Consider the following 13739-nt stretch of genomic DNA (forward strand, 5'->3'; position numbering starts at 1 on the left):
GGGGAAGCCATAACCCACAACTGTGATGAAGTGCCAGTTATACAAGCCTTAATTAGCTTGACTTGAGGAAGGCCAGAAATTTACCATATTAAACCAAGATCAAGAAAATCGGGAAGCCAGGTTACATGCGGAGGATAAGCTGCAGCCCTCTTCTTCCCACATGATGGAGAACAAGATTCAGGACCTCGAAACTGGAAAGGGAAGAATCAGTTCATTGAATGCAAAATGGGTGAAGACTTCTGCCTCTTAAAGGTCAAATGATAAATTGATCTACTTGGCCTTGACCCCTGCCGTGGCGTTACAGGTGCTGTACATGCTGTAGGTGATTAACAAGCACTGCCACACACCCAGCCTGGCTCCAGGAACAGCTGCTCCCCAAGGGCTTTCCCTCCTGCCTTCCATTAGACTAACCTGCTTCTGCTGCATTTTAGCAGCCCTTCCCTCAGATTCAGTCTTTCCCTACTAAGCATTTTATGCCAGGCTTTAGAAAAGCCCAGACATCTATCTTCCTGTTCTTCAGATTCCTCCTATAATGCAACAGCCACACAGCAACAATAAAATACACCTGTGCAATAGCAACATAAACATGGTGCTTCCAGGAAAAACTTGCTATGAGTTTTTCTTATTCTATTCTACAGATGATCCAGCCATAACATACTTATTACCTCTATATTATTACTAAGTTATACACTTCAGAGCACATACAATACCCCAAGAGTGGAACGAGGCACAAAATATTTCATGGGGGTCTGAGACATCAAAGTCTTTTAAAGGATACAGTGTGAACAGTTTGTCACATGTTCCTCACATCAGAGATATAATTAGCTTAAATACTTACACAATAAATAGGATTTGCCACTTCTGAAGATTAAGGCCACATGCTTCAGCACTGGAGCATCTGAACCGGTGTAGCACAGTCTAAGGAATAAGTTTTGAATTGGAAACAGCTACTCTGAGCCATGCGGCAGTCAAGGCCTGTCCATGGTGGGGTTTTGGTCTGCTCCTCTGGGTTGGGGTTTTTCCTGTCGCAGGCGACAGTGGAAGGCCAAAACTGGCACTGGGTGAGTATCTGGAGTGAAACACATCGCAGGGCAGGAGTGCAGGTCCCTGGAGCCCTGGACACAGAGCACAGCCCTGGCACAGGCACCAGTCACACACCCAGAGCTCACTGCCCACAGGGGCTCACAGGCTGCTGCAGCAAAATGGGATATGGGGATAAAGAGGATACAAGAGGGCACTGGAACATTGCTCATGAGGGAGCCACTAGAGGAAGTCTCAGGCTGAATTACTAAATCTAGTCAGCACAGAATGCAAAAAGAAAGGCAGTATTCTGTTTCTTGGGTTTTCCTGTTGATTTATTTTCAGTTGGGGAATAAAATCACTATCAATTCAACTATTTCATGTGGAAATAAAGCTCTCAAAATGTTTTTATTAGGTTAGGTCACCCTATGGGTGGGAATATGTGAACTCACACGTGCATTGGAGTGGAACAGACACAACTGCTTGTGGCCAGCTGGCTGCACACCCGAGCCCTGTTCCACCAGCCACCCACACCCCGCAGCCAGGCACTCCACATGGGCATCAGGGCTGGGCAGGGCAGCTGGCACCTGCCTTTAAAAATATTAAATAAGCAACAATTTGAAAACTGCTGATCTGTCAATGGATGATCAGAAGAATGAACAAAAGAGAAACAGGGATCAGTCTGAGTACTGAAAAAGCAAACTTTGTCATGTAATGTATTTACATTGGACACTCATATCATGGGACATCTGCAAGAATGGCTGTTCAGCATTTATTCTTCTAAATTAGCAATTAACAGGCAAAAGTTCATATGGCCTCAAAGGTGGATTTTATTTGAAAGAATGTTCATCAATGAAATACCAACACATCCAGGTCACCGCAAATTGCATTTCCTAAACTGCAATTACTTCACAGTCTTCAGTTACTTGAATATGTCCCACATCAAAAAGTAATGAAATCATGCTATAAATTAAAATAGGGCTGCCCATGTCTTGCAACGCAAACACAGTAAGTTTCAGAGCATTTGGAACTTGAGGCTGGGATTACTACCACCATATAAAAATCATTCTGCTTGTCCTCAGATGTCACCCAGCAGCAGCAGAGTGAAACACACACAGACGTAGCCTGGCCAGCCTTACAAAATGGAAAGTACAAAGGCTAATCTGTCAGAGTTAACTCTCCAAAGGAAAGGAAACTGTGTCTGGCAGAGCAGCACTTCTGACCTGCACGGGGATTAGGTGAAGTTCCACAGCTGTCAGAAAGTGTGACTTTGGGGACCCTGTCACCTCTTCCCAGGAGAGCTGACCTCATTCCTCCAGGTTCGTCTTCAGCCACGGAGCAGGGAGAGCTCCCAGGAACAGCCACTTTCTCCTCTGCGTGGTGTACAGCCTTCCTACTTGTTCACACCGAGTCCCACCTTTGGAGATCTCCAGCAGGAAAGGTGGGGTGACAGCATCACATGAGGATAGGAATGGGCTGGAAGGAAGGATGCTGCACTGGCAGGATAGAGGATGGCCTAGGACATCAGCCAGGTCTAGGCATCCTTACACTAAGGGGAGACCAGCCTTTAACAAAACATAAACCCAACTGTGCTACCAAAGAATCTTCACGGACTACAGCTTAGGGGAGGGGAGAAGGGAAAACAAGAGACACCATGGGGAGCCTTAAAAGTTTGCCTGACTTCTCAGAATGCCAATGCTGTAAAACAAATATTTGCATGTCACTAATATTTACACATAATCTGCCTCATGTCATTTGGAAAAATAAACCTGGAAAACTGTTAATTAATAAAAGATATCTTGTCTTATTACCGTTCATATAGTAATTATGAAAATCACATATCCATCTGTTAAGCAGTCAGCAAACAAGACAAACGACTGTGTTATGTTAAACAGATTATAAAATGCCTGGGGGAAGGAAACCTAATAGCCCCGACCCAGCCATGAATCAAGCAGCAGCACATGGGCTCCAGCACACAGGAACACACACACACACACACACACACACACACACACACACCTTTCCCAAGGCTTTTTCCTGAATTACATATAACAACAACGTCAGCAATGAGGTCGGTGTGACATTAGGCATGGAAGTCTACATTGAAATGTGATGATATGATCATTAAGATTTTATTGTCCTTTAAAAAAAATTACTTCCTAAAACAGAGAACTACTCCCCTGAAAGATGAGAGTGGAACAATATGCAAAGGAACATTAAATCCAATTGCCTTCATAAACATGGGAATACAGCTACTTTAATCCAAATGAATAAACAAAACTGATTAAATTCCTGTTATGTTTGTGAGTGATTTCTGAACATTTAAAGGGAGAAATATCCATGCATGGAGAGTAATCAATTCATTATCATGAACACTGTCAATCTGTGTGTTCTGTGGACGTGGAATGCTGCAGCCCATCCTCACACCTCCACACATGCAGCTACTGGGTGCCAGCTTGTAGCAGTCTCACCTTGATTGCTGACACAGAACAAGTACAAAGAGGAGATGAACAGTGTATTTCACATGAGGTCACACATATTAGCAGCTCCCTCTGCCACTGGGCAGCAACACACACAGCCCTGCCACAAAAGGATGTCCTGGGCAGAGAGGACTGAGCACCCAGCTCCCCCACACAATCCCTGGCTCATCCCCAGCACTTCCCACACTCAGCTCGCTCAGCCCTTCTACTCCAACCTGCCATAACCTACAAGAAAGAGTCACTTTTCATCCTGCTGACTGCAGAGCTTATTTTAGACCTATCCACCACCATCATACACATCTTTTGCCAACGGGCTTTGACAAAGGTACTTAATTTTCCTGAGACCCAAATTTATAGGAACAGAATGTCCAAGATGTATCAGCAAGGTTTCCCTCACTCCTGCCCTCCAAAAATGGGTGTCAGAAAAATATGGGCATGACAGTCCATCAAGAACATTCTCATCAAAAACAGACTTACATGTGAAAATTCAGCACTGTGAATTTACAGCTTTTAAGTTTCAACAGCATGGCAAGTGACATCAAGCACAGCAAACCTGCAATATCTTTCCTCTCAAGGACAACTACCCTTGAGAAATTACAAAGCCAGCACAAAAAGGAGGAGAAGATTTCAGGGCAGCCCAAGCAGCAGGGGACTGTAATTCTGCAGGCAATGCCTTTGCTGTGCAGCTGTGCACATGCTCGTGACCAGGACACAGAGCCCTCAGAAGAGCAAGGGGAGCAGTTTGCCATCAGGGAAGGCACAGGACACCCCTGGGGGCACGCAACAGCCCTGGGCAGCCCCCGCTCACCCCACATGGGGCCAAGCCATCCTTCTTGTTCTGCACCAGCTGTCCTCAGGCCTGGACCTGCTCATGCACCAGGAATTGTCACTGCCATCCTTAATCTTGTGAAATGCCTCTCAACAACTCTGACTTTCTCCTCCCACGAGCTACAGAGCTCCAGATCTTCAGGCTGGGAGTCCTCCTGAAGTCCCCCTGGACCCCATCCTGGTGACACTGGCTGCCCCACCACGGGGAGCAGCAGTGCACCCCACTGCTCACAGCTCACAAGCTCTCACGCTCTCTGCTAACCCACCACAGCCACCATGGTGTGCCCTGGCCAGGTGTGGGCACACCTGCCTGCACGCTGAGCCTGGTGGGCAGCACCAGGGACCTGGTGCCCAGCACCTCTGGCACTGGCTCTGGACACAGAGACCCCTCCCTCAGATGAGACCCCCCCCACCCCAAAGAGCACAAGGGGGATGTCCCCCTGTCCACGTTCCCCCAGAGCTGGTGCCTCTGAGACCCCCAAGCCCAGAGCTGGACCTGGCCAAGCAAATGCCTGAAGCAGCGGCGGAGAGTGGCTCTGATGGCCACTCAGACACACATTCCATGCAGGGTCTTACAGCCCTATTTCCAGAAGAGATCAAGCCAAATATTGCACTGTTGTGCAACACTGTACAGAAAAGAAAATAGCAGCCAGCAGCACTGGAAATGAGCAGGGACAAAAACTGCTGATAAAGTCCACAGGAGCTGGTAAGGACTCACTAATGTAAGTGCTTAATTATACTGCTGAATGTGCACTGCTGAGACAAGGGGTGGCCCACGGCCGCAGCCAGCTGACCGCTCCCAGATCACACGCTGCAAGAGGAAACAGAGAAAACAGAGTGCTGAGCTGTATGCTGGAAAATGTATTACTAAATGACATGAACTTGCATTTGAAAGGAACTGCTGATTGTGAATAAATCCACCATATGGCTTTACAAAGCTGAGAGTGTGTTTATTTCCCAAATATAGCCAAATCAGCCTCTGACAGCCTGGTTTTCTTTTATAATCCATGTCAGAAAATTATTTCGAGTGTAGTATCAAAAACAGTTTGTTGGGTGACTGGTGTAACACAAGAAGTTCACAGTAAGAGCAGCATCTCCTCTAAATTGAGTACACCTACACAGCTCCAGCACAACAACATATTTAAGGAATTTCAGAGACCTTTCTGGTGACCTTGTTTTGCAAAACTGCCTGCAGAGAAGAAAGAAGGTTGAATCTCAAACTATCGGGGGTTTTTTTAGGTTTCCATTGAGTCCCATGTGTGACCCCTTGACCCTTCATGTGGCGACCTGTGACATTCCTGGATGGGCTTGGTAGAGATGGCACCCAAAACTCAAGGGGCTGCAGTCTGTCTCTGGCTATTTTCCATCTGGTCAGTACAGCAGCTAAACATCTCTTTGGGTCTGATCAGAGACACTGCTGTGCCTGTGGCTGTGTCAAATGCAGCTCGTGATGCTGGGGAAAATGGGCACCCTTGGCTCTGGCCCTGGGCAGGAGAAGGGTTTCATGAATTCCACCGATATACAAAGCTACCTGTGGCAGGGACAACAGAGACAATTTCCCAATTTCTTCTTATTGGTAGGTCATCCTGACCACACCACATCACACCACACCACACCACACCACACCACACCACACCACACCACACCACACCACACCACACCACACCACACCAGTGCTTAAAATAACTCCATTTAAAGGCAGCCGCAGCCCGAGATCTGCTCTGAAGCTCAGCCCCCACCAGCTGCTCTTCCCTCTCACTCTGAAGCATTTCCCTGCAACCTCCATCAGGTCCCTTCCAAGTGGGAGGGATGACAGAAGGCACCTTTATGCTGATTTAAGCACTAACTAAATATAGACAACAAGGGAACGCTGGGAGGCTACAGCTGACCCCATCTGTATGAGGAAAATACAGTTACAGAAAGGAAACATCTCTAGAGATATGTGCTTATAATTCGGCTTATGCTTTTGTTGCAGCCGTTCGACACGGAAAATCGCAGGAAGTCTGAGCTCCAGGAAGCCTGTGGAGGCCGATGCTCACACAAGAATGGGATCAGAGGGAGAGGTGTGGGGAGCAGCATCTCGGCACAAACTGGGGGAGAAGAAAAATAATTTCCAAAGTCCTCCAACGCTAGGATGGAGCATTCACAACTGAAAGCATTTTTGATTAAAAAATCCCTCAGCGACATTCTGTGTCACGAAAGACGAGAGCTCGTCTCGCGGTCAGCGCCGGTCGGGGTCACCCCAAGCATCCCCGCAGCGATGTCAGAGCCGGAGCGCTACGACCCCGCGGGGAGAGGCGAACGGGCGGAGCCAGAGCGGCCGGTGCTCCCCGCAGCCGCTGTGCACCGGGACCGACAGCGGCACCGGGACCGACAGCGGCACCGGGACCGCAAACAGAACCGGGACCGCAAACAGAACCGGGACCGACAGCGGCACCGGGACCGCAAACAGAACCGGGACCGCAAACAGAACCGGGACCGACAGCGGCACCGGGACCGACAGCGGCACCGGGACCGCAAACAGAACCGGGACCGACAGCGGCACCGGGACCGACAGCGGCACCGGGACCGCAAACAGAACCGGGACCGACAGCGGCACCGGGACCGCAAACAGAACCGGGACCGCAAACAGAACCGGGACGGCCCCCTCCCGGCAGCCGGCGGGAGTGCAACCGGGCCGGGCCGGGGTGCCACAGCCGCATCAGTGGCACGGGAGCTCCCTTCCGCGTCCTGTCAGGACACAGTTCATCAACTTTAACTAAAGCAGCTCGCCAGTGCACCTGCATCTCTCCTGAACCTGCCTCACACCAGGCACTGCTACAGCAACAGGGCCATGCTCTGGGATTCCCTCCCTCAGGCAAACAGGAACAAAGAGAATAAATGGGCATCACAGAAACAAGGCCTTAAGCACACTGGGAGAAGAAATAATCTCCACATTGCTTCAGCTTGACACTATGCCTTGTATTCAGGATAGGGAAATAGCTGTTTTCCCCCTAGCCACAATCCATTTCTTTGTGGCCACACAGAATTAACCTCATTTCCTATTAGGCAATGAACCAACCAGGCAGTTGGACTCTCGCATGTGGTGCATGTCCTGATAAATGTAAGACCTGAAATTAGAGCCATATGATGTTCTTCACTCAACAGCAAGGATTCATACCACATTCAGAATGAGAAACTGCAAAATATCTAAATCCGGATATGTGATTATTGTAGAAAGCTCAATCTTAAGTCAGTGTTCTCCTCAATCAGCCTTACACTAATGACCTCTCTTCATGTAATTACAGACTATTAATTACACCAAACCACATTTGCATAATTTCACAATCTCTAATTCCTCTAATTCATACACCATCCTGTAGAATTAGGACTGCTGTAAACTTAGTATCTGTGGGTTTCCCTCCATGAAGCTCACAGCTGCCAGTGCTTGATTAATTCAGGTTGGAACCATTGGAATGACTCACCAGGACAATAAACCCACCTGTGGTCAACACAGCAAGAACAAAACTGACAAGCTGATGGTAGGTGCAACAGTCATCATAAAAACAAAGGCAAAGTCTCTAAACCACGACACTGACTATTTTAGGTTCACTCCAGGCAAATGCTTTTGTGTGAGGGCTCTCCTGCATGTGGACAGGAGTTTGCTCTGTGACAGGACTCAGGGCAGCAGGAGAGCCTGTCAGCCCCAGCCAGCTGCTCCCTTCACAGCTCCATCCCACTTCCAAGCTGGCACCAGGGACCAAGAGCTTTGAGTTACAATTCAAACAGTTCCCAAGCAGACCTTCCTTCATGTTGTTAATTGGCCTGTCCTACTGATGATCCCACTGAAACCTGACCACAGTTTCTGTACTTACCCATGGAGGAATCTGCTGTGTGGAGTATGTGAGGAAATAATTATTACTGTTTACATCCATCACTCAAAAATATTTCAAAGGCCAAAAGCTTAGCCTAGAGGTGCCCCCAAGGTAAAGAGCTTAGTTTAAGGGGCCTCTGGCTGAACTTTTATCTTAAAGACCCCTACAAAGCTAACCATCTAGCTTAAAGGCACCTTTGAGCTAAGCTTTAGTATCAGCTCTAACATAAGCCACTTAACATATCGGCCTTCATGCCACCTCCACTGGAAACTCCTAAAATGCTGGTTCAGAGCCTAGGCACAAACTAAGAGGTGTGGAAAACCAGAAAATTGTAAAAGGCTTCTGAGAAAACAGAGAGTTACCTCAGGGCTACTGAAACAGAGGCATCACTCCACTCTTCAGAGTGTTTGTGAGTTAGGGTACTATGATACAAATATTCTGGAAATTATCATAACTTCCAAACAGGAAAAGACACCGGAGCTACTCAAAAGATGACAGAGGATGACACTGTGACATATCAAGCAGCAGGGATCAGAATTCACCTGTGCTGCTCTCTTGACATTCAGTGTGTAATTTGGAAGCTCATGTAATTTTTGAAGATCAGATGTAAATTGTCTTTATGTTTCAACTGCTGTGGGACAGACCTGGACTGCTGGTGGGAGGAGAAATCCTCAGGGCCAGCCAAGCTCCCTCTGCCAGCCAAGTTTGCCAGGGGCTCATGACTGGGCAGGAGCAGTGGGCACCAAGCCAGCAGGCACCACTCATCGTGGCAGCCCTCGGGACAGCTCCCGAGGCTGTGCCCTCTCTCGGGGAGTGCTGGAGGTCGAGAACAAAGACTTTGTGTCCCAGTGTTAGGGCCATGCTCACCCTCACTGCAGACAGTCCCTGCCCTGTGCCTAGCAGCTGCACCCAGGCTGAGCTCGGCACGGTGCCAGCCACTCTCCAGAGGTCTTTAAAGAAACATTCATTGCCAAATACATAATTTTTACCCCACTGGGCTTTTAAAAGCTATTTATTAAACTGCATTTTCAGGCAGGAGGCAGCTCTTACCTGGGTTCTTGTTTTGGTTTGGCTAATGAGTAAGGGTGGAACAGGGACCTTTAAACTCCCCAGAGGTCCATTTTACCCCAAGTTTATCATATGCATCTAATCATGGTCTGAGAAAAGTGCTGTTTCAGTTCCATTCTTTTTCTCTTGTTTGCTATGGAGAAGGATGCATACCACACCAGTGTGACATTTTTTCTTTCACTTTTTTTTCCCTCAGTCTTATCATATGAACTCCCTTAAAACAGCAGGTTTTACAGGTTTAATAGGTGTGCTTCTCTACTGAGTTACATATTCCCATACAATAATCCAGAAGTGACTTGTTCAAGGTATCTTAGGGAACTGCACCTTTGGACAATGTCAACATAAAAACAAAAGAAATATTCAGGAAAATTCTGAGAGAAAGAACTTCAGAGTCAGATATCTGTTTGGATAATTTGATCTCCTTAGAATCTCAGAGAAACTTTAAAACAAAAAAGTCTATACTGTCTACTTGGTTTGAACTCCCGCAACCCAAGTAGCTGTGATAACTTAGCCTGCAGTGTCATCGTCTGCTGCTAAATGCTCTTTGCTTGCCCCTTCCACATCCTCAGCACCCAAACATCCCTCCAGCGTTCGCCTGCATTTTCCTCTTGGGTCAGGTTGGCAATTCAGTCGTGTACACAGACTGATGGGTCTGCAGAAAACTGGGTGTCAGGGAGATGGTTTTCCTCATTAACCGATTTTTAGGGCAAATGAGGAAAACCGTTGTGGATCCACATGGGGAGCAGCAGTGCCGGGAATGTAAATCGCACGGAGCTGTTTGGTGCCTGGGGGTGCCCCGTAGACCCGTCCGACAGCTCTCACAGCACGTCACACAGGGATGAATCCGCAAGAATGGGTTTTCCGCTGCGAGAGTCCCACGGAAGTCTCGGCAAACACAGTCCCGCTACTTTGCATTTCTACCCTGGAAATGCAAAGCTGAAACGCTGCTTAGAACATTTCCTTTTCCCCAAATTGCTGCAGAGCTGTTTCGCCAAGACCTGGAAACGCGCTGACGGCGGGAGAGGGGTCGGGTGACCGGAGGAGGGCAGAGCAATGCAGGATTGTTCCATTTCCTCGGGAATATCCGGCTGCATTTAAAGCCACATCTACATACTCCGCACCCCCGGAGCCGTGCAGCACCATCACCGCGCCCCCGCGCCCCGCGTACCTTGCGCGTGGCAGCCGGCGGAGCGGAGCGCGCCGTGCGGCCGCAAGAGATACGGGAGGTACCGCGAGAAGCATTTCATCTTCCGCGCCGGACCGAGCTAAGACACCGACCGATACCGGGGGGAGAGCGGCACCCCCGGGCCGGCGGGGAGGGCCGGTGCCCGCGCTGCGGCCGGAGCGGAGCGGAGCGCCCCGGCTCGCCCGGCCCGGCCCGGCCCCGCCGCATCGGCTGCAGCGCGGCCGGGAGCTCTGACTAAGCCCGTCCCGCCCGCGAACACACCCCCGGCACCCCAGACCGGCACCACAGGGAACCGCAGAGCCCCGGGCCGGGCAGCCCCAACCCGGCCCGCTCTGCCGCAAGGTCCCCCGGCCGCCTGGAGCCGCCGTCCGGGCCGCTCAGGGCGCATCGCACCGGGAGCATCGCACCGGGAGCATCGCAGCGGGCGCGCATCCCAGGAGCAGCAGGGCCGGAGGGACGGATGCGTGTCCCGACAGTGCCGCACACCCGGAGCCGAGCTAGCCCCGCACCGCACCGGCCTCGAGGAGATTTCACCTCTTAGGTCGCGCTAATCCGTTTTCTACAGTAGACTCCTAATAATCAATATATCAGAATAAGGCAAGATCTCTAAAACCTGTTTCCCTTTGGCAGTACAGAAATGTAGTTCAAAGCACTGTGATATGACAGTGGCAGTCAGCAACATCACGTGCTTCACATTTAACACTGAAATCAGTATTTGAGCAGCTGAAAGATGTCTCAGGCCTCCCATCTATGCACAAGGGAGCTCATTCATGCCCACAGTTGCTTTAGTTAAAGGATCCATTACACCCCTGGCTTCACTGGGACATGTACCACGGACTGTGACACCATTCTCCAAGATAAAGAAAGCAACAAAGAAAGAACAAAATGGGGTGGTTGACGTAGATCAGTTTGTGGAGCTTCTGTGTGGATAACAGCACACAATTAACACAAAATCAATGCAAAATTATTGTTGGCAACTTTTGAAGTGTCATTTAAAGCCAGAATGACAGTCCATTCTGCTGAAGGAGATAGGCTCTACTACATTCAACAGTGAAGATCATTGTAATAATCTAAACATCTCTTCTTACCTAACCATACACAACTGCGTGCTTCCTAATCACTAAAGAAATCACATGGTGCAAGTTCAGGATGCTCGGATATTACCGAGAGTTCTGAAGTCAAAAATGTGCTGTAAAGAGTAGCATAATAGTACCAAGTTATGGATAAACTTCTGACCAAGGTGAGGCACCTGTAATACCACATCTATGACTTTATTCATGTGTATGTGCACACATTAGTACCTATACACATGTGCATTCACATACCAAGGCAAAACAGCACAAGAACCAAAGTCCATCCCACAGGGAACACTCGTGTGAGCTTCCTCCTCAGTCATGACCATGCTGTTTGTGCCTGTTCAGGTTAAACACACCAATGGTATCACCTTTTCATTACTAGTTTTAATGAATACAGCTTTTAAGTATTATTCATCAGCCTTTACTGTTCTGTGAGCCCAGATTACCCCAAGGAAAAATTGTGGGAGTCCTTTCCTGCCATCATGCCTCTGGATTCATCCACTAAGTCTCCAGTGGAAAAAAAAATATTATAGCCCTCAGCTGATAAATGGTTACATTAAGAAAAGAATAGAGAGCAAGAGAGGCAATCTAACATTTCATTAATCCTAAAGTAGCAAACAAGTACTCCTGACCAGTTACAGTGATCTGCTGATTCTACAGTAAAAGCTCAAAACACTTGTAAATAATTATTTTTAAAAATATTAGAAAGAAAGAAAAAAGGAACAACAAACAAACACAAAACCTACACAAACAAAACAAAAAACTACCCCAAAGAAAAACCTCAGTAAAAATATTTTGGCTTTAATCACTATGGCAGTGTTTTTTTCTAGATATTTAATAAATTGTTAGATATTCTTCTGAGTGTTATGCCCCACTGTAGTCTAGTGATTACAGACTGAAACCCTCTTGTGCAAAAGCAGCATAACAGAACTGCTGCTGAAGCAGGACAGCTGACAGTGCTCCAGGCAGAGCTGCATTCCCACCAGGGGAAGTCAGAGCTCTGCTCCCAGAGGCTGGGCCTACTCAGTCCTCTTAGTCTCACAAGAGTGTGCTTTTAAAGAAGTCATCACATTTCGTGACCACAACAAAATAAGTGTGTCTAATAACCCATCTCAGTTCCAGAACTGATTCCAGTAAAGGTTTTGATGAGAGAAATTGTCTCATAATTCTCCGAAACACTCTGTAAATAACAGCTGAAAACCAAAAGAAAACCTATATCAAAGGCTATTAGTATGATTAAGCTATAATGCCTTCAAATGAATTCTTGAATCAATAGCTAATTTGAGGCCCATCTCTTTCAGATGAACAAGCACATAATGAGGGCAGAAACCAAGGAGTGTAGCTCAGCTCTGCACCAGCAGCTCCCAACAGCACACAAATGACCTCCAGGCACACCAGCTAGGCAAGATGTATTGTGACCAGTCATTTTGGTCACAGCAACAAAAGGAAAAATAAACTTACATTCTGTCACCCCAGTATCTATAGTTCCTTTTATTTGACTGAAGCACCACAGCACGTCCTGCATGAGGCTTCCAAATCCTGCCAGGAACACACATTCAGAAAGAAAATACAGCTCATTAATACACAGCTTGTCCTCTTTTTAAATGAGCACCCGTGCACACACATGCACATAGAAGGTGCAATCTCTGCATGAAGATAAATATCTGCTCACCTGGTGTCATAGTTCCGTGCCAAGCTCGCAGCTAGCCCTGCAGAGCCGAGAGCATCGTGCCCGTGCTGTGAATCACCCTCTGTTCTCTCCGTGCCGTGGCAGGGCTCTTGGGAAGCGGAGCCATCGGAGTCAGTCCCCTGCACATCACTGGCAGCAGCACAGGAGTCAGGAGGCCCTGTAATCATGGTCTTTGTCACAGCCTCCCTCCTTCAGAATACTAATGTTCCCAGTCATTTCCAGCACAGTTAAAGAGGGAGTGAGAAAGGAAAAAATAACTACACCTACTACCACAAGATTTTATTTTTTTTTTTTTCACATTTGTGGTCAGTGTAGTTGTGAACTGTTTGGTAATGAACCCAAGCATGGAGCTTTACAAAACTTTATAACACTTTCCCCGAAATCTGCCTGCAATCACAAGTGCCTTATAGCTGCTTTAAAAGATCACTACAGACATTTCTATTAAAAGGCATATTATTCAGCTGTAGTGCTTTTAACTGTTAACTGCTGCAGCAATACTCTGTGTTAAGACTCTCCGAGAAAAATTAGGATTTCATC

At 47.9% G+C, this 13739-nt stretch overlaps 1 protein-coding gene across 2 annotated transcripts in view; it reads right to left on the reverse strand.

Moving 5' to 3' along the window:
- Positions 1 to 13194, reverse strand: part of PPP2R2B (protein phosphatase 2 regulatory subunit Bbeta) — a 54952-nt gene extending 41758 nt beyond the window's left edge. Inside the window, exons 1-2 of one of the 2 annotated variants that reach the window (XM_062501941.1) lie at positions 13185 to 13194; positions 12974 to 13051 (exon numbers count right to left, since the gene is read on the reverse strand). In XM_062501941.1, coding sequence (XP_062357925.1) covers positions 12974 to 13051; positions 13185 to 13194 — 88 coding nt within the window. Of the gene's footprint in view, positions 1 to 10418; positions 10498 to 12973; positions 13052 to 13184 lie in introns of those variants that run through there. The other variant, XM_062501943.1, reaches the window with a different exon arrangement.
- Between the last annotated feature and the right edge of the window lie 545 nt (positions 13195 to 13739).

Source organism: Cinclus cinclus, chromosome 14 (assembly GCF_963662255.1).
Source record: "Cinclus cinclus chromosome 14, bCinCin1.1, whole genome shotgun sequence".
Classification (NCBI taxonomy): domain Eukaryota; kingdom Metazoa; phylum Chordata; class Aves; order Passeriformes; family Cinclidae; genus Cinclus; species Cinclus cinclus.